The 27,695-nt window shown below is 47.6% G+C and overlaps 2 protein-coding genes and 1 long non-coding RNA gene across 7 annotated transcripts in view; all 3 read right to left on the bottom strand.

The window, feature by feature from the left end:
• PDCD2 (programmed cell death 2) overlaps nt 1–9,916 on the bottom strand; it is a 119,677-nt gene extending 109,761 nt beyond the window's left edge. For 2 of the 5 annotated variants that reach the window (XM_077283260.1, XM_077283261.1), the window contains exon 1: nt 9,425–9,882. In XM_077283260.1, the coding sequence (XP_077139375.1) occupies nt 9,425–9,710 (286 nt within the window). In that variant the 5' untranslated portion in view covers nt 9,711–9,882. Of the gene's footprint in view, nt 1–9,424 lie in introns of all 5 variants that reach the window. The other 3 variants (XM_077283263.1, XM_077283262.1, XM_077283259.1) reach the window with 3 other exon arrangements.
• On the bottom strand, nt 5,236–9,412 carry LOC143804805 (uncharacterized). The gene is made up of 2 exons (XM_077283264.1): nt 7,957–9,412; nt 5,236–6,322 (listed from the first exon to the last, which is right to left on the bottom strand). Exons 1-2 carry the CDS (start codon nt 8,310–8,312, stop codon nt 6,001–6,003), a joined length of 678 nt encoding a protein of 225 aa, XP_077139379.1. The 5' UTR covers nt 8,313–9,412; the 3' UTR covers nt 5,236–6,000.
• Nucleotides 9,917–20,189: 10,273 nt separating the features above from the next.
• On the bottom strand, nt 20,190–27,490 carry LOC143804806 (uncharacterized). The gene is made up of 2 exons (XR_013221112.1): nt 27,413–27,490; nt 20,190–21,415 (listed from the first exon to the last, which is right to left on the bottom strand). It is a non-coding gene; the product is annotated as an uncharacterized LOC143804806 (long non-coding RNA).
• Nucleotides 27,491–27,695: the final 205 nt, after the last annotated feature.

Consider the following 27,695-nt stretch of genomic DNA (forward strand, 5'->3'; position numbering starts at 1 on the left):
CTTGCTTTTTTAGTGGATTGAGTTGAAGCTTTTTTTGGGAACATTTTACATAACGTTTACCTGGCGCTTTACGCTGAGTACTTATTTTGGGGTTTCCATCTAAGGCCGGGTGCACATGATTCGGAAGTAGGCTACTTTCACACTAGCGTTTTTCTGCGGACGTCTCAAAGCTTAGTTTTGTGAAAAAAACGCATCCTGCAAAATCTCCCGCAGGATGCGTTTTTTCCCATAGACTTGTATTGGCGACGCATTGTCACGCGTTGTGTATGTCGTGCGATGGTTGCATCGAAATTTGGAGACACGTCGTCTGGAAAAACGTTGATTGTAACGTTTTTTTTTGTCTGCGCCGGGAAAACGTGTTGCGACGCATCCTGCGGCATGCGTCGTTGGCTAGAATGGAAGCCTATGGGCGCAGGATGCGTCGGGACACGTCGTATGACACAATGCAGCGCTGCAATGCGTTTTTTTACACTGAGCATGCTCAGAATCAGGAATTTGTTGCCAATTCACCAGACACCCCCAAATCTATATAAACCAGGCCTGTGGCTTCAACCCCAAATATGCCAGTGAGACTCCTAGCAGCCTGAAGCCAGCCAGCCTGAAGACAGCAGCCAGCATCTGCCCAGCCTGCCAGCATCTGCCCAGCCTGCCAGCATCCGCCCAGCCTGCCAGCATCCGCCCAGCGTCCAGGGGCCTGCCAGCTATTAGAACCTCAAGCTGCAGCCTTCCAGCCAGTGTGAGTACTAACTGCCATTTTTGCGTGCGTCTGTGTGCATGTCTGTGTGTGCGCGTGTGTTTGTGTCTGTATTACGTACTGAATACAGCCAGAGCTAAACCTGAATACAGCCAGAGGCCTGCCATCGTCCTGCAACAGCCAGCGTCCTGCCAGAGTCCAGCTCCAGCATGAGGCCTACCAATGTGAAGCCAGCCAGCGTCCAGCTCCAGCCTGAGTCCTGCCATTTTTGCGTACGTCTGTGAGTGCATGCGTGTGTGTGCGTGTCTGTGTGCGTCTTTGTGTTTTTGTTCGGCTGTGTGCTTTTGTGTGTGTGCATCTGTGTGTTTGCGTACGGCTGTGTGCTTTTGTGTGTGCGTGCGTTATGCCTGCACCTGTGTGGTTTTGTGCGTGTGCATTCGTTGTGCATGCGCCTGTGTGCTTTCGTGCATGCGTCTGGGTGATTGCTGGTGCATGCGTCCGTGCACTCAGTGCGGTGAGTGCACATGCATTTTTTTTACTGTGATGTATTTACCAAGTAGTGAGGTCTGTGCAGCATGTGGTTTCAGTGTGTGAGCGTGTGTCTTGCGTGTGTTTTGTTTTTTCTTAAAATTTATTTTTGTTTGTTTTATTGTTGAAAACATTTCCAGTTGATGTACATGTATTTAAAATAAAGAGCATTTTAGCTCCTATTGTGATGGTTAAAAAAATAAAGAAAATGAAAAAATAATTAATACAAGTTTTCTTAAAAATGTCCGTAGTATCATTTCACAAAGGTAAATTTTAAACTGGTGTATGTACAAATGGCCACACATGCAATACTGTGTTGGTTCAGGGTTTACTTGTCAAGATAAAAGGTAATCTAAAAAAATTTAAAGGGAACTTTAATTTTTTAAAGGGATCTTTTCAAATCACATGTGATCAATACATTTTGAACTGGTGTGTAGGCCTTTCAATTTTACAAGAGTTTTTTTTTTTTTTTTTTTTGGGGGGGGGGGGGGGGGGGATAGGGGGAAATTGTTTTACAGCTTCCACATACTACTGCAGTAGGGAATCCAGCTCATACTGGTGTGACTTGGGTAAATTTTTTTGGTGGTTTATGTCTCAAAACTTTCGCTGTTGGCCTGCATGACCATGAAAATCTTTTACATTTGCGAGTTTAGGGGGTGTTGAACGATAAATTTGTCATACTTGCAGAACCACCAGGGACCACAGCCTCCTTCCCAGAGTAAAGGCCCCAGGAACCGCAGCCATCAGAGACCACAGCCGCCTTCCCGGACTAAAGGCCCCAGGGACCACAGCCGCTTTGCTGATGTAAGTGTTAAAGACCTTACAGCTTCAATTTCAATGTGTATAGTAGATTACAAGGGTTTTTATACTTGCAGAGACACCAGGGACCACAGCCGCCAGCCCGGAAAAAAAGACAAATATGTCTTCTTCTGAGAGCCCTTTTCCACAGCGACAGCGTGTTGCGGTAATTTTCAATTTTTAAAGTTTTTGGTGCTATACTTAAAATGTCGGTTAATCACTATATGCATTAATAATGTTTTCACAGGAAGGTGAAGCAGTAGAGGGCCGCTCAGAAGGAGACGAGAGGGGTGGAGAAATACAAGGAATGGGTGCACAGAGTGTAAGTTGTGCCAAAACAGTCGCTTCACACATCACCGAGCACCCAACACATACAAAACACTTCATCATACATCACAGTACACATACAACATATGCCTACCTCAAACATAATTGTTTGTTTTTTTTCAGTCTGCTGCACATCAAGATCCTCCCAGCCGCTCCCAGAGCCGACGTAATCGCGACCGCGGTCGTCGAGCAGTGAGTATTTTTTTTTTCTCTTGATAATTTTGTGTTTCTGTGTATTAATTTTTTTTTTTTTTTCAAAGTATCCACAGCGTGCTCCCGACTCAGACGGTGAGGACATCAGCATCGATGTTGACGGCCTGATCGAGGAGGTACGCGAACGGGAGCCGCTGTGGAATATGGCTCACCGCTGGCATTCTGACACACGTCACCTGTCGGCTCTGGGACGAAGTCTGCCACAACATTTTGCCGAGGTGGGAGGACCTTGAGCCAAGGCAGCAGAGTCAAGAATGTAAGTATTCACTTTTCAGTTATGTTTTGAACTGAAAGGAATGTGTTTTAATTTACACTTGCTTTTATTCTTGTCTTTACAGGTGAAATGGTTAGGAAGTGGTGGCGGTCACTCAGGGATCGCTTCAAGAGGGAGTTTAACCAGGAGATGCAGGCCCCGAGTGGCTCTAGAGGACGTAGAAGGACTCGGTACAAGTATGGCCATGCCCTGTCCTTCCTCCCTGAAAGTATGCCGAGTAGAGTGTAAGTATTCAACAGCCCATTGAATAAATCACCATGTTTACCTGTATAACTTGTTGGGTTTCAGTCAGGGCTTTTCCCCTATCAATATATTGTTTTTTTCTCTATTTCACAGCACCTTCTCTAGTCATCGGGCGCCTGCATCTACCTTGGACCCCTCTGGAGCGATCTCTCAGGAGTCCGCCACCGAGGGCCACGTCGGTAGACCCCACCCCTCTGACCCCTCGTCTGCCCCTACCGGTACCTCTGCCCCATCCACTTCCACCGCCGAAAGCACTGGAGCAGCATCGCAGCCATCGTTACTTGAAGCTGCTGGTCAAGACTTGGCGTTCCCTTTACCACACCCCTCTGATCCTGCCACCTCTAGACCACCATTATGTTCGTGGCGGCAGCAACAGAGGGGTCCGGAAAGGAGCTATGCTCCTGAGTTCTTACATCTGAATTCATCCTTCCAAAGCTCTTTCAAAATTTTGGGAGAGCAAGTGACTGCTGGGTTCAACATGGTGCAAGCACGCATCAGTGAAAACAGCAGTCGCTTGGATAGGATGCAAGTCAAGCTCCAAGCAACCTTTTTTTCCAATCTATGCTCAGGAGCATGAAAAAGCTTAGTCTTGACCAGCAGATGCAGGTAATGCACGACTGACATGCTGCTCTACTGTGGGCCATGAACAAAGCCCAAACTCCCACACCTTCCCACACAGCCACAACAACTTTCCCAGCCCAGTCCCAATTCCCACCCCAGGCCCAATACCAAACACAGTCGCAATACCCAACCCAGTCCCAATTCCCATCCCGGCCCCAAATCCCAGTGTCTTCCCCAATGTTTTCTTCCTTGTCCACCTTACATTCCCCATTTAGTCTTCCACCTACCCCAACCTCCACCCTCCCCTGCTCAGCCTCCTGTTTTTTCCCCCCCTTTCACTACACCCCAACCCAGTAGGCTTTCCCCACCTATCGACGTGGTCCAACCTTCCAGCCCCTCCACTAGTATCTCCACCCCACACTTTACAGATTTGTAATGTATATGTAAAAATTTGGACTGTTACATTTTTTGTAAAAAAAAAAAAAAAAAAAGTTTTGGATAAAAAGAGGTTTACAAAAAAGTTTACCAAAACAAAAGGTTTACCAAAAAAAGGTTTACCCAAAAAAAAAATAAAAGGTTGACCAAAACTTTTAATACAACACCAATAATGTAACCCACGGTGGTTAGCCGCACATAACCTATATATACCTATAAACAGGCACCACTCATTGATGATATAGAAAGAAATATTTTATTCAACATCAGAAAAACACAAAACATGATAAAATAGCCCACAATGGGCAGCAGGTAAGAGACAACGGATACAGAATAAAAGAAGGTAGACACCTGGCAACAAGATCATAAAAAGTACATCTGTCCCATAAAGACTGGTATGCTGGTTTAAAGTGCTTTATATGTACATATGGGTAGTGCTACTCTATAGTATAATGGCTTATATAAAATAGTACGTTATTTATACAGCGGTGTATTACTATCATCTTATGCATAGTTAATCATAATGCAGTGTTGTATACCGCAGGCACATATACTCCCAGTACGGAGAAAAACTAGTGCATCAAAATGCCACGTAATAACAAAAGCACTAAAACAATTATGACCAAACACATGGTAATTATAAACTGATGTTATAAAGTATGTGTTTGGTCATAATTGTTTTAGTGCTTTTGTTATTACGTGGCATTTTGATGCACTAGTTTTTCTCCGTACTGGGAGTATATGTGCCTGCGGTATACAACACTGCATTATGATTAACTATGCATAAGATGATAGTAATACACCGCTGTATAAATAACGTACTATTTTATATAAGCCATTATACTATAGAGTAGCACTACCCATATGTACATATAAAGCACTTTAAACCAGCATACCAGTCTTTATGGGACAGATGTACTTTTTATGATCTTGTTGCCAGGTGTCTACCTTCTTTTATTTTGTATCCGTTGTCTCTTACCTGCTGCCCATTGTGGGCTATTTTATCATGTTTTGTGTTTTTCTGATGTTGAATAAAATATTTCTTTCTATATCATCAATGAGTGGTGCCTGTTTATAGGTATATACAAAACTTTTAATAAAAAAAGTATTACAAAAGTTTATTATGTTGTAAAATGTTAAATTAAAAATTTTTTGGTTTGAAAACATATTTTTTGTGAAGTGCCTTCATTTAACTATGCTAATAAATGTAAAAAAAAAAAAAACAAAACACCACACGTTAGAAGGTATAACATTTGGTTTATTACCCAAAATATACCAAAGTTTTTGAAACTAATTATTAAAAGTTGGTGTCAATAAAAAAAAAACTTTGTACACAAACATCACCAAGACATGAAAGAAAGATGTCACACAATGTTCTCTTGCCATGGCACCCTGCCCACAGGTGAAACAAAATACTCTGCAAAGTGGTCCCTCATTCTGGAAACAGAACCAGCAGAACGTACAGAGCTGCTGTTGTAATCCCACAGGGTGGTCTCCAAGTCCTCATCTTCCACGGAAACAGGCTCCTTGGAAATTACATAGTTATGTAGGACCACGCAGGCCTTCACAACCTCATCCACGGTTTGTGTGTGCAGTCTTATGGCGGTGAGCAGCACGAGCCACTTTGCAGTGAGAATGCCAAATGCACATTCAACAACTCTTCTTGCTCTTGTTAACCGGTAATTGAACACTCTTATTGTTCGGGTCAAGTCTCTGCTTGAATACGGTTTAAGGAGATGCAGGGACAACTGGAAGGCCTCATCACCCACACACACACAAAAGGCATAGGTGGTCCAGTTGTTCCCGGGAGTGCTCTGGCTGGTGGAAAGTCATACATGTCTCCATACAAACAACGGCCTATTGGTGAATTTTTGAATACTTGGGAGTCGTTGGACCGGCCATAGGCTCCAATGTCCACAGCCAGAAATTAGCAGTTGGCATCTGCAATGGCCATGAGTACGATAGAAAAGTACTTCTTGTAATTGAAGAACTCAGAGCCTGATCCTGCCAGTTTGGCTATGCGGATGTATTTCCCATCTACTGTACCCAAGCAGTTTGGGAAATGGCACAGTTTCTCAAACAGTTCTGCACTCTGCAGCCAGATGTCCCTTGTCGGTAGTGGCATGTACTCCGTGTGCAAGTTATCCCATATAACGCAGCAGGTGCCTTTTACAATTCCGGAAATAGTTGAAACTCCAAGGCGGAACTGGTAGTGTAGTGACGTAAGGGATTCTCCTGTAGCCAAGAAGCTGTGAGAAAAAAAAAAAAAAAAATGTTAGTAAAAATTGCAAAGACCCACATAACATTTTTAACCCCTTTCTGCCAGCTGACGGAATAGTACGTCAGCTGGCAGATCCCCAAGGTGGGTTCCGGCGGTGAGCCCACCTTAAAGCCGCGACATGTCAGCTGTTTTGTACAGCTGACATGTGCGTGCAATGAGCGCAAGCGGAATCGCGATCCGCCCGCGCCCATTAACTAGTTAAATGCCGCCGTCAAGCGCTGACAGCGGCATTTAACTAGCGCTCCCGGCCGCACGTGCTGGCACCGCTGACCCCCGTCACATGATCGGGGGTCAGCGGTGCATTGCCATAACAACCAGAGGTCTCCTTGAGACCTCTATGGTTGTTGATGGCCGATTGCTTTGAGCGCCACCCTGTGGTCGGCGCTCAAAGTACACCTGCCTTTCTGCTACATAGAGGTGATTTGTATTTCACCTCTATGTAGCAGAGCCGATCGAGTTGTGCATGCTTCTAGCCTCCTATGGAGGCTATTGAAGCATGCCAAAATTAAGAAAAAAAAGTGTTTAAAAATATGAAAAAAATAAAAAATATATAAAAGTTCAAATCACCCCCCTTTCGCCCCAATCAAAATAAAACAATAAAAAAAAATTAAACATACACATATTTGGTATCGCCGCGTTCAGAATCGCCCGATCTATCAAAAAAAGGAAAGGATTAACCTGACCGCTAAATTGCGTAGCGAGAAAAAATATCAAAACGCCAAAATTACGTGTTTTTGGTCGCCGTGACATTGCATTAAAATGCAATAACGGGCGATCAAAAGAATGTATCTACACCAAAATGGTATCATTAAAAACGCCAGCTCGGCACGCAAAAAATAAGCCCTCACCCGACCCCAGATAATGAAAATTGGAGACGCTACGGGTATCGGAAAATCGCTCAATTTGGTGTTTTTTTTTAGCAAACTTTGGAATTTTTTTTACCACTTAGATAAAAAATAACCTAGACATGTTAGGTGTCTATGAACTCGTAATGACCTGGAGAATCATAATGGCACGTTAGTTTTAGCATTTGGTGAACCTAGCAAAAAAACAAACAAAAAACAAGTGTGAGATTTCACTTTTTTTGCAATTTCATCACACTTGGAATTTTTATCCTGTTTTCTGTTACACGGCATGGTAAAACCCATGGTATCGTTCAAAAGTACATCTCGTCCCGCAAAAAATAAGCCCTCACATGGCCATATTGATGGAAAAATAAAAAGTCATGGCTTTGGGAAGGAGGGGAGCGAAAAACGAAAACGAAAAAAGCTCCGGGGGAGAAGGGGTTAAACAATTTACACAAATGTTACATTTCTTTTTTTTTTTTTTTTTTAAGTTTCAAAAAATGGCACTGTGGATTTTTTTTTTGTCTGTTGTAGTGCACATTAAAAACAGCATTTTTACATCTGTGCATTCCTATTATGCAGCAGGTGTTAAAAAATTAGTAATGGCCACAAACAATAAAAAAATTAACATGCTCCAGAAAATGCAACGCAGTGTTTCAGCGCAGTATTTTGTGGAGCATGGTCACTGCTGATGTGAAGGTTTAAATATGAACAATGATTAAAAAAAAAAAAAAAAAAAGAAAAAAAAAAAGCTTACCGCAGGGTCACCATCAGCCGCTCCGCCGGTGAAATGGCAAGCCTCATGCGTGTGTCCTGCCTTTGGATGACATCCCCAACTTGTTCCAGCAACAAATCAAAGTGCTCCTGCCTCATCCGAAGATAATTAAAAAATTTCTCCGGGTTCTGGCGCAACTCCATGTACAGAGTAGAATATACACCCCGGGTCATCCGCAGTGCATTAATGGGATGAATCCATAGTCTGCGACGTCGAGGTTGAAGCATCCTCTGTCTTTCTGCTGCCGCCTCCTTCTCCCGAACCATAATATCCAGGCGATTTGTCTCAAAAATCACATCGGTAACTACGTTTGCAATCCTCACAAGTACTTGCTCCATCGCTGACACTTTCCCTAAACCCTTTCAAAGATGGGCTGTAAAAACAGTCAGTATATAGTTTTCCCTATTTTCCAGTAGCCAATGGCATAAAAAGACTCCCATTTTTAGGCAGGGAAAACGGATCCGTCATAAAAACGGATTAAACGGATCCAGTTTTTCGACGGAACCGTCTAGCGGACCTACGACGGATCCGTTGAAATACTGTATGCGTTGCGTCCGTTTTTCACTATTTGTGACGCTTTGAGACGTCCGCAGAAAAACGCTAGTGTGAAAGTAGCCGTAGTAGTGCATATTCGCTGCATCCAATGCGCTGCTGTCTATTGAATCTGCATATGTTCACTGAATTATGTAGATTTAGAAAATCTCTAAGGTTGTGAAGGGGTTAAGTGCATGAAAATTGAGAATTTTGCAAAATGTGTAGAATTTTCTACATTTCCGTAAATAGATGTAAATCATATTGTGCTGAATGTATTACTATTATGAAGTTTGCCATGTCACGAAAAAAATCACCTCAGAATCACTGGGAAATGTAGAAGCGTCCCAGAGTTATTGCCCCGGAGTGACCCCGGTCAGGAAGGTGACGCCGGGCTTCGGTGGGATGGAGACTAGCCAATGAAAAGAATAATAAACTTCTGATCACTGATTAGGGAATCCCTGTTAAAATGAAGCAGCCGTGCGATGCGCAAACCGCGCTCCGCGCCCTCCCTGGGGAGAGGGGATGGACTCGGTTGGGACGGGCTGTCGCCCCCTCAGAGTACACAGACTTCGCATATACACATACATTACACACACTCACACCTATACAAATCACGCTAACCATATACATTCTAACGTTTTAGCTGCAGAAAAAATATTGTAATATGCAAATGAGCTTCTCGGGGCGTGGCCTATTTCACTATCAGCCATTCCCTTGAGTAAAAGTGCCCGGGTGTCCACAACCAATCTCCATACGGGCCCCTGCACACTGACACTGCAGGCCTGAGGCAGTATTCAGCACCTGCTGAGGCCCCTGCTGCCTGGAGGGGCCACTCCCGGAGCCCACACACCTACTGAGTGCCCACCCCACAGACTGACAGACACCTTGCTCCTGGCAGCCGCTATTCCCACCATACCTTTATAGCAGCCGCGCTCTCCTGCCCGGTGACACGTGGGATCCCTGCAGATGAACAGGAAGATAGTGCGGTGGAAGCTCCCGGTACAAGGCGCGTACACTTGGAGAAGGAAAGCCAGCGGTTTCATACAGACCCCACACTGCAGTCTTTCGAGGCCAGGCAGCCCCACTTCTCCTAGCCACGCTGGTCGCCCCCCTACTTTACTCGGGAACTGAGGGCTAAGCATCCTCCAGGGTTCACATTCCTGCAGGAAGCCGATCTCCATAACAGTAACGGAAGCCGCCATCACGGCGAGCGCAGCACGGAGCAGCTCGCGGTCAGAAGACGCGCAGACCACGTGGTCTCCTCAGCGCGCAGTCTGAGGCAGCTGAGCAGAGGAGCTGCGCTCCGGGAGCAGGAAGTCTCCTCAGCACTGAGCAAGACCCGGAAAAAGAGGCCTCCCGCTGTGCAGTAGGTAGAGGCTAAATCCAAGTCGGCTAAAGGACCTCTGCCCATGTGACCGGAAGGGGCGGTGCCTCTTCCTCCATAGAACAGACAGGGTTGAGCCTAGAGTGTATGGGCTCCTTCCAGGTCCTGACTGTAGCCCATACACTCTAGCCGGCTCACTGTGAAGATGCTAGAGTGTATGGGCTCCTTCCAGGTGCCTGACTGTAGCCCATACACTCTAGCCGGCTCATTACTGAAGATGCTAGAGTGTACGGGCTCCTTCCTGGTATATATTATTGTAGATACAGACTGTACGGGCTCCTGTCAGGTATATATTATTGTAGATATAGACTGTACGGGCTCCTGTCAGGTATATATTATTGTAGATATAGACTGTACGGGCTCCTGTCAGGTATATATTATTGTAGATATAGACTGTACGGGCTCCTGTCAGGTATATATTATTGTAGATATAGACTGTACGGACTCCTGTCAGGTATATATTATTGTAGATATAGACTGTATGGGCTCCTGTCAGGTATATATTATTGTAGATATAGACTGTACGGGCTCCTGTCAGGTATATATTATTGTAGATACAGACTGTACGGGCTCCTGTCAGGTATATATTATTGTAGATATAGACTGTACGGGCTCCTGTCAGGTATATATTATTGTAGATATAGACTGTACGGGCTCCTGTCAGGTATATATTATTGTAGATACAGACTGTACGGGCTCCTGTCAGGTATATATTATTGTAGATATAGACTGTACGGGCTCCTGTCAGGTATATATTATTGTAGATATAGACTGTACGGGCTCCTGTCAGGTATATATTATTGTAGATATAGACTGTACAGGCTCCTGTCAGGTATATATTATTGTAGATATAGACTGTATGGGCTCCTGTCAGATATATATTATTGTAGATACAGACTGTACAGGCTCCTGTCAGGTATATATTATTGTAGATATAGACTGTATGGGCTCCTGTCAGGTATATATTATTGTAGATATAGACTGTACGGGCTCCTGTCAGGTATATATTATTGTAGATATAGACTGTACGGGCTCCTGTCAGGTATATATTATTGTAGATATAGACTGTACGGACTCCTGTCAGGTATATATTATTGTAGATATAGACTGTATGGGCTCCTGTCAGGTATATATTATTGTAGATATAGACTGTACGGGCTCCTGTCAGGTATATATTATTGTAGATATAGACTGTACGGACTCCTGTCAGATATATATTATTGTAGATACAGACTGTACAGGCTCCTGTCAGGTATATATTATTGTAGATATAGACTGTATGGGCTCCTGTCAGGTATATATTATTGTAGATATAGACTGTACGGGCTCCTGTCAGGTATATATTATTGTAGATATAGACTGTACGGGCTCCTGTCAGGTATATATTATTGTAGATATAGACTGTACGGACTCCTGTCAGGTATATATTATTGTAGATATAGACTGTATGGGCTCCTGTCAGGTATATATTATTGTAGATATAGACTGTACGGGCTCCTGTCAGGTATATATTATTGTAGATACAGACTGTACGGGCTCCTGTCAGGTATATATTATTGTAGATATAGACTGTACGGGCTCCTGTCAGGTATATATTATTGTAGATATAGACTGTACGGGCTCCTGTCAGGTATATATTATTGTAGATATAGACTGTACGGACTCCTGTCAGATATATATTATTGTAGATACAGACTGTACAGGCTCCTGTCAGGTATATATTATTGTAGATATAGACTGTATGGGCTCCTTCCTGGTTCCCTGACTGCAGCCCATACACTCTAGCCGGCTCACTACTGAAGATGCTAGAGTGTATGGGCTCCTTCCTGGTATATATTATTGTAGATATGGACTGTACAGACTCCTTTCTGGCATATATTATTGTAGATACTGACTGTACGGGCTCCTGTCAGGTATATATTATTGTAGATATAGACTGTATGGGCTCCTGTCAGGTATATATTATTGTAGATATAGACTGTACGGGCTCCTGTCAGGTATATATTATTGTAGATATAGACTGTACGGGCTCCTGTCAGGTATATATTATTGTAGATATAGACTGTACGAGCTCCTGTCAGGTATATATTATTGTAGATATAGATTGTACGGGCTCCTGTCAGGTATATATTATTGTAGATACAGACTGTACAGGCTCCTGTCAGGTATATATTGTTGTAGATACAGACCGTATGGGCTCCTGTCAGGTATATATTATTGTAGATACAGACTGTACGTGCTCCTGTCAGGTATATATTATTGTAGATATAGACTGTACGGGCTCCTGTCAGGTATATATTATTGTAGATATAGACTGTATGGGCTCCTGTCAGGCATATATTATTGTAGATATAGACTGTACGAGCTCCTGTCAGGTATATATTATTGTAGATATAGATTGTACGGGCTCCTGTCAGGTATATATTATTGTAGATATAGACTGTATGGGCTCCTGTCAGGTATATATTATTGTAGATACAGACTGTACGGGCTCCTGTCAGGTATATATTATTGTAGATATAGACTGTACGGGCTCCTGTCAGATATATATTATTGTAGATATAGACTGTACAGGCTCCTGTCAGGTATATATTATTGTAGATATAGACTGTATGGGCTATTTCCTGGTTCCCTGACTGCAGCCCATACACTCTAGCCGGCTCACTACTGAAGATGCTAGAGTGTATGGGCTCCTTCCTGGTATATATTATTGTAGATATAGACTGTACAGACTCCTTTCAGGCATATATTATTGTAGATATAGACTGTACGGGCTCCTGTCAGGTATATATTACTGTAGATATACTGTAGACTGTACGGGCTCCTGTCAGGTATATATAAGTGATGATATCAGAATGTATGGGCTCCTATCAGGTATATATATATCATTGACGGTATCAGAATGTGTGGGCTCCTGTCAGGTGTATATTAGTGATAATATCAGAATGTATGGGCCTCTGTGAGGTATATATTACAGTAGTGATGATATCAGAATGTGTGGGCTCCTGTCAGGTATATATTAGTGATGGTATCAGAATGCATGGGCTCCTGTCAGGTATATATTAGTGATGATATCAGAATGTATGGGCTCCTGTCAGGTATATATTAGTGATGATATCAGAATGTATGGGCTCCTGTCAGGTATATATTACTGTAGATATACTGTAGACTGTACGGGCTCCTGTCAGGTATATATAAGTGATGATATCAGAATGTATGGGCTCCTATCAGGTATATATATATCATTGACGGTATCAGAATGTGTGGGCTCCTGTCAGGTATATATTACTGTAGATATACTGTAGACTGTACGGGCTCCTGTCAGGTATATATAAGTGATGATATCAGAATGTATGGGCTCCTATCAGGTATATATATATCATTGACGGTATCAGAATGTGTGGGCTCCTGTCAGGTGTATATTAGTGATAATATCAGAATGTACGGGCTCCTGTCAGGTATATATTAGTGATGATATCAGAATGTGTGGGCTCCTGTCAGGTATATATTAGTGATGGTATCAGAATGCATGGGCTCCTGTCAGGTATATATTACTGATAATATCAGAATGTATGGGCCCTGTCAGGTATATATTAGTGATATCAGAATGTATGGGCCCTGTCAGGTATATATTAGTGATGATATCAGAATGTATGGGCTCCTGTCAGGTATATATTAGTGATGATATCAGAATGTATGGGCCCCGTCAGGTATATATTAGTGATGATATCAGAATGTATGGGCCCCTGTCAGGTATATATATTAGTGATGATATCAGAATGTATGGGCCCATGTCAGGTATATATTAGTGATGGTATCAGAATGCATGGGCCCCTGTCAGGTATATATTACTGATGATATCAGAATGTATGGGCCCATGTCAGGTATATATTAGTGATGGTATCAGAATGCATGGGCCCCTGTCAGGTATATATTACTGATAATATCAGAATGTATGGGCCCTGTCAGGTATATATTAGTGATATCAGAATGTATGGGCCCTGTCAGGTATATATATTAGTGATGATATCAGAATGTATGGGCCCATGTCAGGTATATATTAGTGATGGTATCAGAATGTATGGGCCCTGTCAGGTATATATTAGTGATATCAGAATGTGTGGGCCCTGTCAGGTATATATTAGTGATGATATCAGAATGTATGGGCTCCTGTCAGGTATATATTAGTGATGATATCAGAATGTATGGGCCCCGTCAGGTATATATTAGTGATGATATCAGAATGTATGGGCCCCGTCAGGTATATATATTAGTGATGATATCAGAATGTATGGGCCCATGTCAGGTATATATTAGTGATGGTATCAGAATGCATGGGCCCCTGTCAGGTATATATTACTGATAATATCAGAATGTATGGGCCCTGTCAGGTATATATTAGTGATATCAGAATGTATGGGCCCTGTCAGGTATATATATTAGTGATGATATCAGAATGTATGGGCCCATGTCAGGTATATATTAGTGATGGTATCAGAATGTATGGGCCCTGTCAGGTATATATTAGTGATATCAGAATGTGTGGGCCCTGTCAGGTATATATTAGTGATGATATCAGAATGTATGGGCTCCTGTCAGGTATATATTAGTGATGATATCAGAATGTATGGGCCCCGTCAGGTATATATTAGTGATGATATCAGAATGTATGGGCCCCGTCAGGTATATATATTAGTGATGATATCAGAATGTATGGGCCCATGTCAGGTATATATTAGTGATGGTATCAGAATGCATGGGCCCCTGTCAGGTATATATTACTGATAATATCAGAATGTATGGGCCCCTGTCAGGTATATATTAGTGATATCAGAATGTATGGGCCCTGTCAGGTATATATTAGTGATGATATCAGAATGTATGGGCTCCTGTCAGGTATATATTAGTGATGATATCAGAATGTATGGGCCCCGTCAGGTATATATTAGTGATGATATCAGAATGTATGGGCCCCGTCAGGTATATATATTAGTGATGATATCAGAATGTATGGGCCCCGTCAGGTATATATATTAGTGATGATATCAGAATGTATGGGCCCCTGTCAGGTATATATTATTGTAGATATAGACTGTATGGGCCCCTGTCAGGTATATATGCTGCGATTGTTCTCGTATGCTGATTTGGCATGAAAAAATAATCACAGATGTGATCTGCCCCATAGATTAACACTGGTCCGAGTGCCATGCGATGCTTTCTCACATAGCGCTCGTCCGTATTCTACGCTAGTGTGACCCCGGCCTTAAACTTATGAAGCGACACAGACCACCTGCAGTTCAGCCACCATCAATATTTAAATTACAAGTTTTTCACCATCCAAAAAAATGCTAATTTTAACCTAGTTCCATAGGTTTCTTAAAGGGAACCTGTCACCAGGTTTTCCCCATATATAGTACCACCAGCACCTATATGGCCTTATACACACCCTTCTAGAGTGCTGTACCGTATATACTCGCGTATAAGCCGAAATTTTTGGGGGCAGAAAGAGACCCTCTCGGCTTATACTCGAGTCATTGTCGGCGGGGAAGCGGCGGCTGTCACATACTCACCTGCTCCTGGCACGGTCCCTGCATGTCCGATGGTCTCCGGGCAGCTCTTCCTGTGTTCAGCGGTCACGTGGTTCTGCTCATTAATGAATATGGACGCATAATGGTTAAGGCTATGTGCAGATTTGCTTGAGGAAATGTCTGCATGGTTAGTGCGTCTCTTAGCAGAAAACGCAGTGGAAATTCTGTACTTTTTTATGCGGATTTGATGCGTTTCTGTAAATCGTGAGCGCTAAATAAAGATATATTAAAAAAAATAAAAATAAATAAAGGAATTTGATGCATTTCCTTATTCAAACTCTTCACGAGATACCCTCATTAATATTAACTAAAGACACACACACACCCATGTAGGAGCATTAACATAATTAACCTACATATGCTGTAAAAAAAACAACTAAGAAACCTGCGTGAAATGCAAAATGTTTATTTTTCAAAAAATAAAACCTGCATGGGCTCCCACATAATTTTCATAACCAGCAGTGGGAAAGCTGACAGCTGATGTTACTATTCTGGAAAGGAGCCAATAACCATAAAGGTTCCCAGGCTATTAATATCAGCTCACAGCTGTTTGCTTAGCCTTTACTGGCTATTTTACAGGGGGACACAAAATATTGACATAAAATCCAACCAGCAAATGCTAGGCAGACAGCTGTAGGCTGATATTTATAGCCTGTGAAGAGGCCATGGATATTGGCAGCCCCACAGGCTAAAAACCATCAGCTCTCAGCCGTCGCAGAAATGGCGCATCTTATAGATGCGCCAATTCTGGCACTTAGCATCGCTCTTCCCACTTGCCCTGTAGCAGAGGGGTTCATAATTGTGCGGTTGATGTCACCTTTTTATTGTCAAGTAACATCAAGCCCACAGGTTAGTAATGGAGAGGCATCTATCAGACATCTCTCCATTACTAAGCTGGCCTAATGTCACCTTACAATACAAAGGTGAAATTAACCCCTTATTACCCCATATGCCACCGCTACAGGGCAGTGAGAAGACAGAGGCTGAGTGCCAGAATTGGCGCATCTTACAGATGCACCTTTTCTGGGGTGGCAATAACCATGGTCCCTCTCTAGGCTATAATATCTGTCCTCAGTCACTGGCTTTCCCTCTGTGGCACAGAAAATTGTGCGGGAGCCCACGCCAGTTTTTTCAGTGAAAACATTATTAAATACATACAGGCCCCAAATTTCACACACACACACACAACTAACCGTATTAGTCACTGACCTATATAAGTCTAACTGTTCTGCAATGGTTTACTGTATGTAAACCATGTCTCCTATCCTGTCAGCCTCTGCAATGATTTAACAGAAGCCGACAAATTAACTATCAGCTATTCCGCTGTCCGTGTGATATATTATATATATACACATATACATATACACACACACACATACATACACACACACAGACAGTATAGACCAAATGTTTAGACACACCTCATTTAAAGATTTTTCTGTATTTTCATGACTATGAAAACTGTACATTCACACTGAAGGCATCAAAACTATGTGGAATTATATACTTAATAAAAGTGTAAGGCAACTGAAAATGTCTTATATTCTAGGTTTTTCAAAGTAGCCACCTTTTGCTTTGATGACTGCTTTGCACACTCTTGGCAGTCTCTTGATGAGCTTCAAGAGGTAGTCACTGGGAATGGTCTTCCAACAATCTTGAAGGAGTTCCCAGAGATGCTTAGCACTTGTTGGCCCTTTTGCCTTCACTCTGTGGTCCAGCTCACCCCAAACCATCTCGATTGGGTTCAGGTCTGGTGACTGTGGTGGCCAGGTCATCTGGCGTAGCACCCCATCACTCTCCTTCTTGGTCAAATAGCCCTTACACAGCCTGGAGGTGTGTTTGGGGTCATTGTCCTGTTGAAAAATAAATGATGGTCCAACTAAAAGCAAACCGGATGGTATAGCATGTCGCTGCAAGATGCTGTGGTAGCCATGCTGGTTCAGTATGCCTTCAATTTTGAATAAATCCCCAACAGTGTCACCAGCAAAGCCCCCCACACCATCACACCTCCTCCTCCATGCTTCACGGTGGAAACCAGGCATTTAGAGTCCATCCGTTCACCTTTTCTGTGTACAAAGACACGGTGGTTGGAACCAAAGATCTAAAATTCGGACTCATCTGACCAAAGCACAGGTTTCCACTGGTCTAATGTCCATTCCTTGCGTTATTTAGCTCAAACAAGTCTCTTCTGCTTGTTGCCTGTCCTTAGCAGTGGTTTCCTAGCAGCTATTTTACCATGAAGGCCTGCTGCACAAAGTCTCCTCTTAAGGGCTTGTTTCCATTTGCGAGAAACACGTCCGTATCTCGCATGTGGAAACCAAGCTGTAGCACCGGCACTCCAGAGCGGAGCATGCAGCCGCATAGGAACACATGGAGCTGCACGCTTTGCTCCAAAGTGCCGGCGCCACAGCTTGGTTTCCACATGCGAGATACGGATGTGTTTCTCGCAAATGGAAACAAGCCCTAACAGTTGTTGTAGAGATGTGTCTGCTGCTAGAACTCTGTGTGGCATTGACCTGGTCTCTAATCTGAGCTGCTGTTAACCTGCGATTTCTGAGGCTGGTGACTCGGATAAACTTATCCTCAGAAGCAGAGGTGACTCTTGGTATTCCTTTCCTGGGGCGGTCCTCATGTGAGCCAGTTTCTTAGTAGCGCTTGGTGGTTTTTGCCACTGCACTTGGGGACACTTTCAGTTTTCCCAATTTTTCGGACTGACTGATCTTCATTTCTTAAAGTAATGATGGCCACTCGTTTTTCTTTACTTAGAATTTGTATTATGGCAGGAAAAAAGCAGCTAACAGTCTATTCAGTAGGACTATCAGCTGTGTATCCACCAGACTTCTGCACAACACAACTGATGGTCCCAAACCCATTTATAAGGCAAGAAATCCCACTTATTAAACCTGACAGGGCACACCTGTGAAGTGAAAATCATTCCAAGTGACTACCTCTTGCAGCTCATAAAGAGAATGCCAAGAGTGTGCAAAGCAGTCAAAGAAAAAGGTGGCTACTTTGAAGAACCTAGAATATAAGACATAACAAAAAAGTGTGAAACTGAAATTAAGTATATAATTCCACCTGTGTTAATTCATAGTTTTGATGCCTTCAGTGTGAATATACAATTTTCAGTCATGAAATACAGAAAAATCTTTAAATGAGGTGTGTCCAAACTTTTGGTCTGTAGTGTATCTCTTTAGATTTTATATACACCTATACTGTGTGTATATGTCTATTCTATTGTAACCTGTCAGTGTGATTTTACTGTACACTGCACCTGAATTGTCGGCCTTTCAAAGGACACCGTTGCGTATTTCTCGCAAGTCACACTGAAGGCCCGTGTGGTGTGAGTTTTTCTTGCACAAATAGACTTTCATTGGCGAGTCTCGGCTGATATACGGTGCAAATCACAGCATACTGCAATTTCACTCGCACATATACGGCCGTGAAAAAAAAGTGATGGGAGATTAACATTGGTTCGAGTGCTATGCGATTTTTTTCTCGCATAGCACTCGTCCGTATTCCTCTCTAGTGTGACTCCGGCCGGCCTTAAAGGGAAAATCATTCAAAATTTATATTTTTTAAAATTTGTAAAATTTCTGATTTTTTACAAAATAAATCAAAACATATCAACTCAAGTTTACCATTATCATAAAGCCTAATATAACACGAAAAAAAAAATTAATCTCAAAATCAATGGGATGTTGAAGCATTCCAGAGTTATTACTATATAAAGTGACACTGGTCAGATTTTAAAAAATTGGCCCCGCCACAAAGGGGCTAAGAGCTTGTACATGTGAACACTGTTTCAAAAGTGGCTTACCTGTCTCAGGCAGGTTTCACACCAGCGTTCGGCAGCATTCTTCCTCCATTAAGCCCCGCCCACTGCTGCGCCTCTTCCTTCAGCTCCGCCTAAGTCTGCATGCGTCCCCTATCTAACATTGGGTACGCAGGCATGCCTCATTTTGAAGATGCGCTGAACTGCGTCGAACGCAACATGTTGCATTTTATTGCAGTCGGCGCAGCGTTGAAACAACGCATGTGGAGGCATCCGCTTGGCCTGCGTACCCAATATTAAAGATAGGGTATGCAGGACGCATGCAGACGTAGGCGGAACTGAATGAAGAGTTGTGGCAGTGAGCGGGGCTTAGGCTACTTTCACACTAGTCAGTCGGTACGGGCAGTCGCAAACCGTCGGCCCGACGGACAGTGTGTTTTATGTAGAACAACGTGGGCAGCGGAGGCAGTTTTACAACGCATCCGGGGCCTATTGTGAGTTCCGGGGAGGAGGGGGCGGAGTTTCGGCCACGCATGCGCGGTCGAAAATGGCGGACTCGACGCACAAAAAAGTTACATGGAACTTTTTTTGTGCCGACGGTCCGCCAAAACACGACGCATCTGTCGCATGATGGATGCGACGTGTGGCAATCCGTCCCAATGTGTTGCTAATGAAAGTCTATGGAGAAAAAACGCATCATGCAGGCAACTTTGCAGGATGCGTTTTTTCTCCAAAATGACGCATTGAGACGTACAGCAAGCGACGTTAGTGTGAAAGTAGCCTTAACGGAGGAAGAAGGCTGCCATCCGCAGCCCTGCCGAACGCTGGTGTGAAACCAGCCTACGGCTGCTATTATAGCACCTACCATGTGTTACACAGATACATCATGGGCTTGTCCTGCCCTACGCATGAAATGAAAGGCGAAAATACAATGTGGAGACTTCATCAGAGTAATGTTTTATTTACATTCAGAACTGGTTTAAGAGGAACAAATGACCATTTCCCACAGAAATCTCAGACTTTTACTTATAGAAATACTGGATAAATATCATTTTACCATTAGATATAGAAACATTTCCAATTTTATAAAACTGCATTTTTTTGCATTGAATAACTTTATGCCTTTGCTTGTTTCATTTTATGCATTTCTAAAGTATTGTAAAACTGTAGTATGCTGTTGGTGCATGCGGGTTGGACTGTCGGTTTGGTATGTGGCTCTGTTACCCCCAGGCCTGCCTCCGATGTCTGAGGTTTCGGTGTCCCAGACCAGAGATCGTAATACCGGCCTTGAATTGTGAAGGACACGGCAGCCGACCCTGAGAAACATCCAAGGTGGGAACGCCCCATCATGTCGAAGAGAGTCTGCTAGATCCAGGCCTAGCAGACCAGTGCTGGTGGGTTCATGGATGCCAGGAGGGGGTTGGCCTAAAGGAAGGTCTCATCTTTTCCTGGCGGGTCGGAGAGTTGTCCCGTCGGTTTTTTGGACAGAACATTTCCAAAACAACCAAAATTGAACAGCAGATGTCTTGGGAGGCAGACTTTAGTCCTCTGTTGCAGAAGCGAAGTACTCTTAAACTGATAGGTGCAGAGTAGGACACACTAGAAAGTTGGTGTGCATGATTGTTCAGGGCACTGGCGGTGTGGACCGGCCACCAGAGAAGGCCTAGACCGAAGCCTGGATATTTTAAGAGCAGGGTCACAGGAGCCTCTGGAAAACATGGAGGCTGCATGAATAGGAAGGTTTCCCCAGAAGATGTCCATATTGCTCAGGGGCAAACTAGGACATACTTGTCCTGTCCTTTCCATTTTATTTTTTTATTTTTTTTTTTTAAAGTAGCCCCCTCACTGCCTGGTAGGATATACCTGTCCTGAAGGTCACACATCATTCTTCACAGACCGATGATGAAGATGGGCATGGAATAACCTGGACGCAGACCTTTCGGCGGCTGGCACATAACGGATTAGTCTTCCCTCCCTACTCTATCTGGCTCTGGGGGGGCCAGAGGGTAGGGGGATTCGTGGCATGGACCGTCCTCTGGGGAACCACAAACACTTTTGATGTGTTAGGGCCTTGCCTCGTAGACCACAGATGATATGGTAGTGACAATTCTAGGTGGGAGATTAGAGTGACAATTCCACTGTCGCCCTCAAAAGCCGTATCTGAAAAAAAAAAAAAGAAAAAAAAAAGAAAAAGGAAAATCGTTAATAAAAAAACCCCCCCAAAACCTAAGTCAGAACTGAGCTGGGTGGTCCAGACCCATGTCTGCCTCCTACTGACATTAAGCTAAAAAGGATTAGCTTCGTGCCAGTTGGTGGTGTGGCCTACTCTACAGGGAAATACCTTTTTTTTTTGCATAGCATAAGCAGCATACACTCATATTTTTTTTTGTGTACCCCAATGAAGCATTACCCCGCCCCCCCCCCACATCAACCAGATGGCCACACAGCATAACCTCGCTCCCCCAGTCAGGAACATCCACCTCACATTAACCAGCGGACCCCACAGGATAAATCCAAAGCCCACCAGACATTCCCTCCCCTCAAGCGTAAATCCAAATATGGCGCCCCCTGCCCCAACCATAAATCCCATCAGACACCCCCTCCAATCGAACGCCACCCCAGCTTAAACTCTCATCGGACGTCCAACCCCCACAAACCCCCATCGGACGTCCAACCCCCATCGGACGTCCAACCCCCACAAACCACCATCGGACGTCCAACCCCCACCGGACGCGGAACCCCCCACCCAGCAAACCCCCAGATGCAGACCCCCCACCCCGCACAAACCCCCATCACACGTGGACCCCCCCCTCCCGAGCACAAACCCCCATCGGACGTGGACCCCCCCACTCAGCACACACCCCCTTCGGATGTCCAACCCCCACAAACCCCCATCGGACATCCAACACCCATCGGACGTGGACCCCCCCACCCAGCACACACCCCCTTCGATGTCCACCCCCCACCCAGCTTAAACCCTCTTCAGCCCCCCCCCCAAACCCAACCCATAAGCAGGTCGCCCCCAATAAAAGGGATCCCCCAGTAAGCAGCAGGTCACCCCCCAATAAAAGGGTTCCATCTGTAAGCAGCAGGTCATCCCCAAATCCCACCACGGGATCCCCCCAATAGCCAGCAGCAGGTCGCCTCCCCACATTCCACGACAAGCAGGTCGCCTCCCCACATTCAACGACAAGCAGGTCGCCTCCCCACATTCAACGACAAGCAGGTCGCCTCCCCACATTCAACGACAAGCAGGTCGCCTCCCCACATTCAACGACAAGCAGGTCGCCTCCCCACATTCAACGACAAGCAGGTCGCCTCCCCACATTCAACGACAAGCAGGTCGCCTCCCCACATTCAACGACAAGCAGGTCGCCTCCCCACATTCAACGACAAGCAGGTCGCCTCCCCACATTCAACGACAAGCAGGTCGCCTCCCCACATTCAACGACAAGCAGGTCGCCTCCCCACATTCAACGACAAGCAGGTCGCCTCCCCACATTCAACGACAAGCAGGTCGCCTCCCCACATTCAACGACAAGCAGGTCGCCCTCAAATCTCACCACAGGGGTCCCCCAAATAGCCTGCAGCAGGTCACCCCTCACATGCAGGTCGCCTCCCCACATCCCACCACAAGCAGGTCACCCCCGCATCCCACCACAGGGGTCCCCCAATAGCTTGCAGCAGGTCTCCCCCCACATCCACCACAAGGGTCCCCCCCAATAGACAGCAGGTCACGCCCTCCCAAAACCCGACCACAAGCATGTCGCCCTCATACCCCATCACCAGGGTCTCCCCAATAGCCAGCAGCAGGTCGCCCCCACTAAAAGGGGTCCACCCCGTAAGCAGCACGTCACCTCCAAACCCCACCACAGGGGTCCCCAACAATAGCCAGCAGGTCACCCCCAAACCCCACCACAGGGGCCCATCAATAGCCATCAGCAGGTCACCCCTCCACAAGCAGGTCGCCCCCACTAAAAGGGGTCCCGCAACAAGCAGGTCGCCTCCCCAAACCCAACCATAAGCAGGTCACCCTCACTAAAAGGGGTCCCCCGCATGCAGGTCGCCCCCAAATCACACCACAGGGGTCACCCCAATAGCCAGCAGCAGGTCTCCCACCCCAAACAAGTCTCCCCATAAGCAGGTCACCCCTAAATCCCACCACAGGGGTCCCCCCAATTGCCAGCAGCAGGTCCCCCCCCCACAAGCAGGTCACCCCCCCACTAAAATGGGTCACCCCCAATTGCATGTAGCAGGTCACCCCCCCCCCCCACAAGCAGGTCAGGGGTCCCCCAATAGCCTGCAGCCCCCCTCACAAAAGCAGGTTGCCTACCACAGAAGTCCACCACAACAGCCAGCAGCAGTCCCCCCCCCCACAAAATCCCACAATAGCAAGCAGCAGCAGGTCCCCCCAAAAGCCCACCACAGGGGTCCCCCACAATAGCCAGCAGCAGCAGAGCCTCCCAAAATCCCACCGCAGGAGTCCCCCACAATAGCCAGCAGCAGCAGAGCCCCCCAAAATCCCACCGCAGAGGTCCCCCACAATAGCCAGCAGCAGCGGAGCCCCCCAAAATCCCACAGCAGGGATCCCCCACAATAGCCATCAGCAGCGGAGCCCACCAAAATCCCACCACAGGGATCCCCCACAATAGCCATCAGCAGCGGAGCCCACCAAAATCCCACCACAGGGGTCCCCCACAATAGCCATCAGCAGCGGAGCCCACCAAAACCCCACCACAGGGGTCCCCCACAATAGCCAGCAGCAGCGGAGCCCACCAAAACCCCACCACAGGGGTCCCCCACAATAGCCAGCAGCAGCGGAGCCCACCAAAACCCCACCACAGGGGTCCCCCACAATAGCCAGCAGCAGCGGAGCCCACCAAAACCACACCACAGGGGTCCCCCACAATAGCCAGCAGCGGAACCCCCCAAAACCACACCACAGGGGTCCCCACAATAGCCAGCAGCAGCGGAGCCCCCCAAAACCACACCACAGGGGTCCCCCACAATAGCCAGCAGCGGAGCCCACCAAAACCGCAGCGGTCCACCACAATAGCCAGCAGCAGCGGAGCCTCCCAAAATCCCACCGCAGGAGTCCCCCACAATAGCCAGCAGCAGCAGAGCCCCCCAAAATCCCACCGCAGGGGTCCCCCACAATAGCCAGCAGCAGCGGAGCCCCCCAAAATCCCACAGCAGGGATCCCCCACAATAGCCAGCAGCAGCGGAGCCCACCAAAATCCCACCACAGGGGTCCCCCACAATAGCCATCAGCAGCGGAGCCCACCAAAACCCCACCACAGGGGTCCCCCACAATAGCCAGCAGCAGCGGAGCCCCCCAAAACCACACAGCAGCAGTCCCCCACAATAGCCAGCAGCAGCGGAGCCCCCCAAAACCACACCGCAGCGGTCCCCCACAATAGCCAGCAGCAGCGGAGCCCCCCAAAACCACACCGCAGCGGTCCCCCACAATAGCCAGCAGCAGCGGAGCCCCCCAAAACCACACCGCAGCGGTCCCCCACAATAGCCAGCAGCAGCGGAGCCCCCCAAAATGCCACCGCAGGGGTCCCCCACAATAGCCAGCAGCAGCGGAGCCCCCAAAAATCCCACAGCAGGGATCCCCCACAATAGCCAGCAGCAGCGGAGCCCACCAAAACCCCACCACAGGGGTCCCCCCACAATAGCCAGCAGCAGCGGAGCCCCCCAAAACCACACCGCAGCAGTCCCCCACAATAGCCAACAGCAGCAGAGCCCACCAAAATCCCACCGCAGGGGTCCCCCACAATAGCCAGCAGCAGCGGAGCCCACCAAAACCACACCACAGGGGTCCCCCCACAATAGCCAGCAGCAGCGGAGCCCCCCAAAACCCCACCACAGGGGTCCCCCACAATAGCCAGCAGCAGCGGAGCCCCCCAAAACCCCACCACAGCGGTCCCCCACAATAGCCAGCAGCAGCGGAGCACACCAAAACCCCACCACAGGGGTCCCCCACAATAGCCAGCAGCAGCGGAGCCCACCAAAACCCCACCACAGGGGTCCCCCACAATAGCCAGCAGCGGAACCCCCCAAAACCACACCACAGGGGTCCCCCACAATAGCCAGCAGCAGCGGAGCCCACCAAAATCCCACCGCAGGGGTCCCCCACAATAGCCAGCAGCAGCGGAGCCCACCAAAATCCCACCACAGGGGTCCCCCACAATAGCCAGCAGCAGCGGAGCCCACCAAAACTGCAGCGGTCCCCCACAATAGCCAGCAGCAGCGGAGCCCCCCAAAACCACACCGCAGCGGTCCCCCACAATAGCCAGCAGCAGCGGAGCCCCCCAAAATCCCACCGCAGGGATCCCCCACAATAGCCAGCAGCAGAGCCCCCCAAAATCCCACCACAGGGGTCCCCCACAATAGCCAGCAGCAGCAGAGCCCCCCAAAATCCCACCGCAGGGGTCCCCCACAATAGCCAGCAGCAGCGGAGCCCCCCAAAATCCCACAGCAGGGATCCCCCACAATAGCCAGCAGCAGCGGAGCCCACCAAAATCCCACCACAGGGGTCCCCCACAATAGCCATCAGCAGCGGAGCCCACCAAAACCCCACCACAGGGGTCCCCCACAATAGCCAGCAGCAGCGGAGCCCCCCAAAACCACACAGCAGCAGTCCCCCACAATAGCCAGCAGCAGCGGAGCCCCCCAAAACCACACCGCAGCGGTCCCCCACAATAGCCAGCAGCAGCGGAGCCCCCCAAAACCACACCGCAGCGGTCCCCCACAATAGCCAGCAGCAGCGGAGCCCCCCAAAACCACACCGCAGCGGTCCCCCACAATAGCCAGCAGCAGCGGAGCCCCCCAAAATGCCACCGCAGGGGTCCCCCACAATAGCCAGCAGCAGCGGAGCCCCCAAAAATCCCACAGCAGGGATCCCCCACAATAGCCAGCAGCAGCGGAGCCCACCAAAACCCCACCACAGGGGTCCCCCCACAATAGCCAGCAGCAGCGGAGCCCCCCAAAACCACACCGCAGCAGTCCCCCACAATAGCCAACAGCAGCAGAGCCCACCAAAATCCCACCGCAGGGGTCCCCCACAATAGCCAGCAGCAGCGGAGCCCACCAAAACCACACCACAGGGGTCCCCCCACAATAGCCAGCAGCAGCGGAGCCCCCCAAAACCCCACCACAGGGGTCCCCCACAATAGCCAGCAGCAGCGGAGCCCCCCAAAACCCCACCACAGCGGTCCCCCACAATAGCCAGCAGCAGCGGAGCACACCAAAACCCCACCACAGGGGTCCCCCACAATAGCCAGCAGCAGCGGAGCCCACCAAAACCCCACCACAGGGGTCCCCCACAATAGCCAGCAGCGGAACCCCCCAAAACCACACCACAGGGGTCCCCCACAATAGCCAGCAGCAGCGGAGCCCACCAAAATCCCACCGCAGGGGTCCCCCACAATAGCCAGCAGCAGCGGAGCCCACCAAAATCCCACCACAGGGGTCCCCCACAATAGCCAGCAGCAGCGGAGCCCACCAAAACTGCAGCGGTCCCCCACAATAGCCAGCAGCAGCGGAGCCCCCCAAAACCACACCGCAGCGGTCCCCCACAATAGCCAGCAGCAGCGGAGCCCCCCAAAATCCCACCGCAGGGATCCCCCACAATAGCCAGCAGCAGAGCCCCCCAAAATCCCACCACAGGGGTCCCCCACAATAGCCAGCAGCAGCAGAGCCCCCCAAAATCCCACCACAGGGGTCCCCCACAATAGCCAGCAGCAGCGGAGCCCCCCAAAATCCCACCGCAGGGATCCCCCACAATAGCCAGCAGCAGCAGAGCCCCCCAAAATCCTACTGCAGGGATCCCCCACAATAGCTAGCAGCAGCGGAGGCCCCCCACAATAGCCAGCAGCAGCGGAGACCCCAAAATCCCACCGCAGGGAACCCCCACAATAGCCAGCAGCGGAGCCCCCCAAAATCCTACAACAGCGGTCCCCCACAATAGCCAGCAGCAGCGGAGCCCCCCAAAACCACACCACAGGGGTCCCCCACAATAGCCAGCAACACCCCCCAAAATCCCACCACGGGTCACTCCCCACACAGACAAGTAGGTCGCCCACCACAGGGCCTCCCCCCAATAGCGAATAGCGATCGGCAAGTAGCATTTTTCACCCTGAAACCACTGACCTCCATGGCGTCCACAAGCTGTCAGGCTGCTTTCCTTTGCCGCCTTGGAGAACACGCCCCCTCCCGATAGGACACGCCCCCGGAAATGACGTCACACCTGGAAGGAGCCCATACACTCTAGCATCTACCGAACAGACAGAGCACACACGAGGAAGCTGTGGATGTCATGGCGGGACTTCGTGCAGGATTTGGTTTTGGAGTGTTTTGTGCAGGATTTGCCTCTTCCTCCATAGAGCAGAGCAGACAGGAGGAGGCTGTGGATGTCATGGCTGGATTTCGAGGA

The sequence above is a fragment of the Ranitomeya variabilis genome, chromosome 2 (genome assembly GCF_051348905.1).
Source record: "Ranitomeya variabilis isolate aRanVar5 chromosome 2, aRanVar5.hap1, whole genome shotgun sequence".
In the NCBI taxonomy this organism is placed as follows: Eukaryota; Metazoa; Chordata; class Amphibia; order Anura; family Dendrobatidae; genus Ranitomeya; species Ranitomeya variabilis.

What these genes read in the sequence shown, in the direction of transcription:
- LOC143804805 (XM_077283264.1), bottom strand. Translation starts at nt 8,312, where the DNA reads ATGGAGCAAGTACTTGTGAGGATTGCAAACGTAGTTACCGATGTGATT. An exon ending in CGGCTGATGGTGACCCTGCG is followed by an intron (nt 6,323 to 7,956) that starts GTAAGCTTTTTT and finishes TTTTTCTCACAG; the next exon opens with CTTCTTGGCTACAGGAGAAT.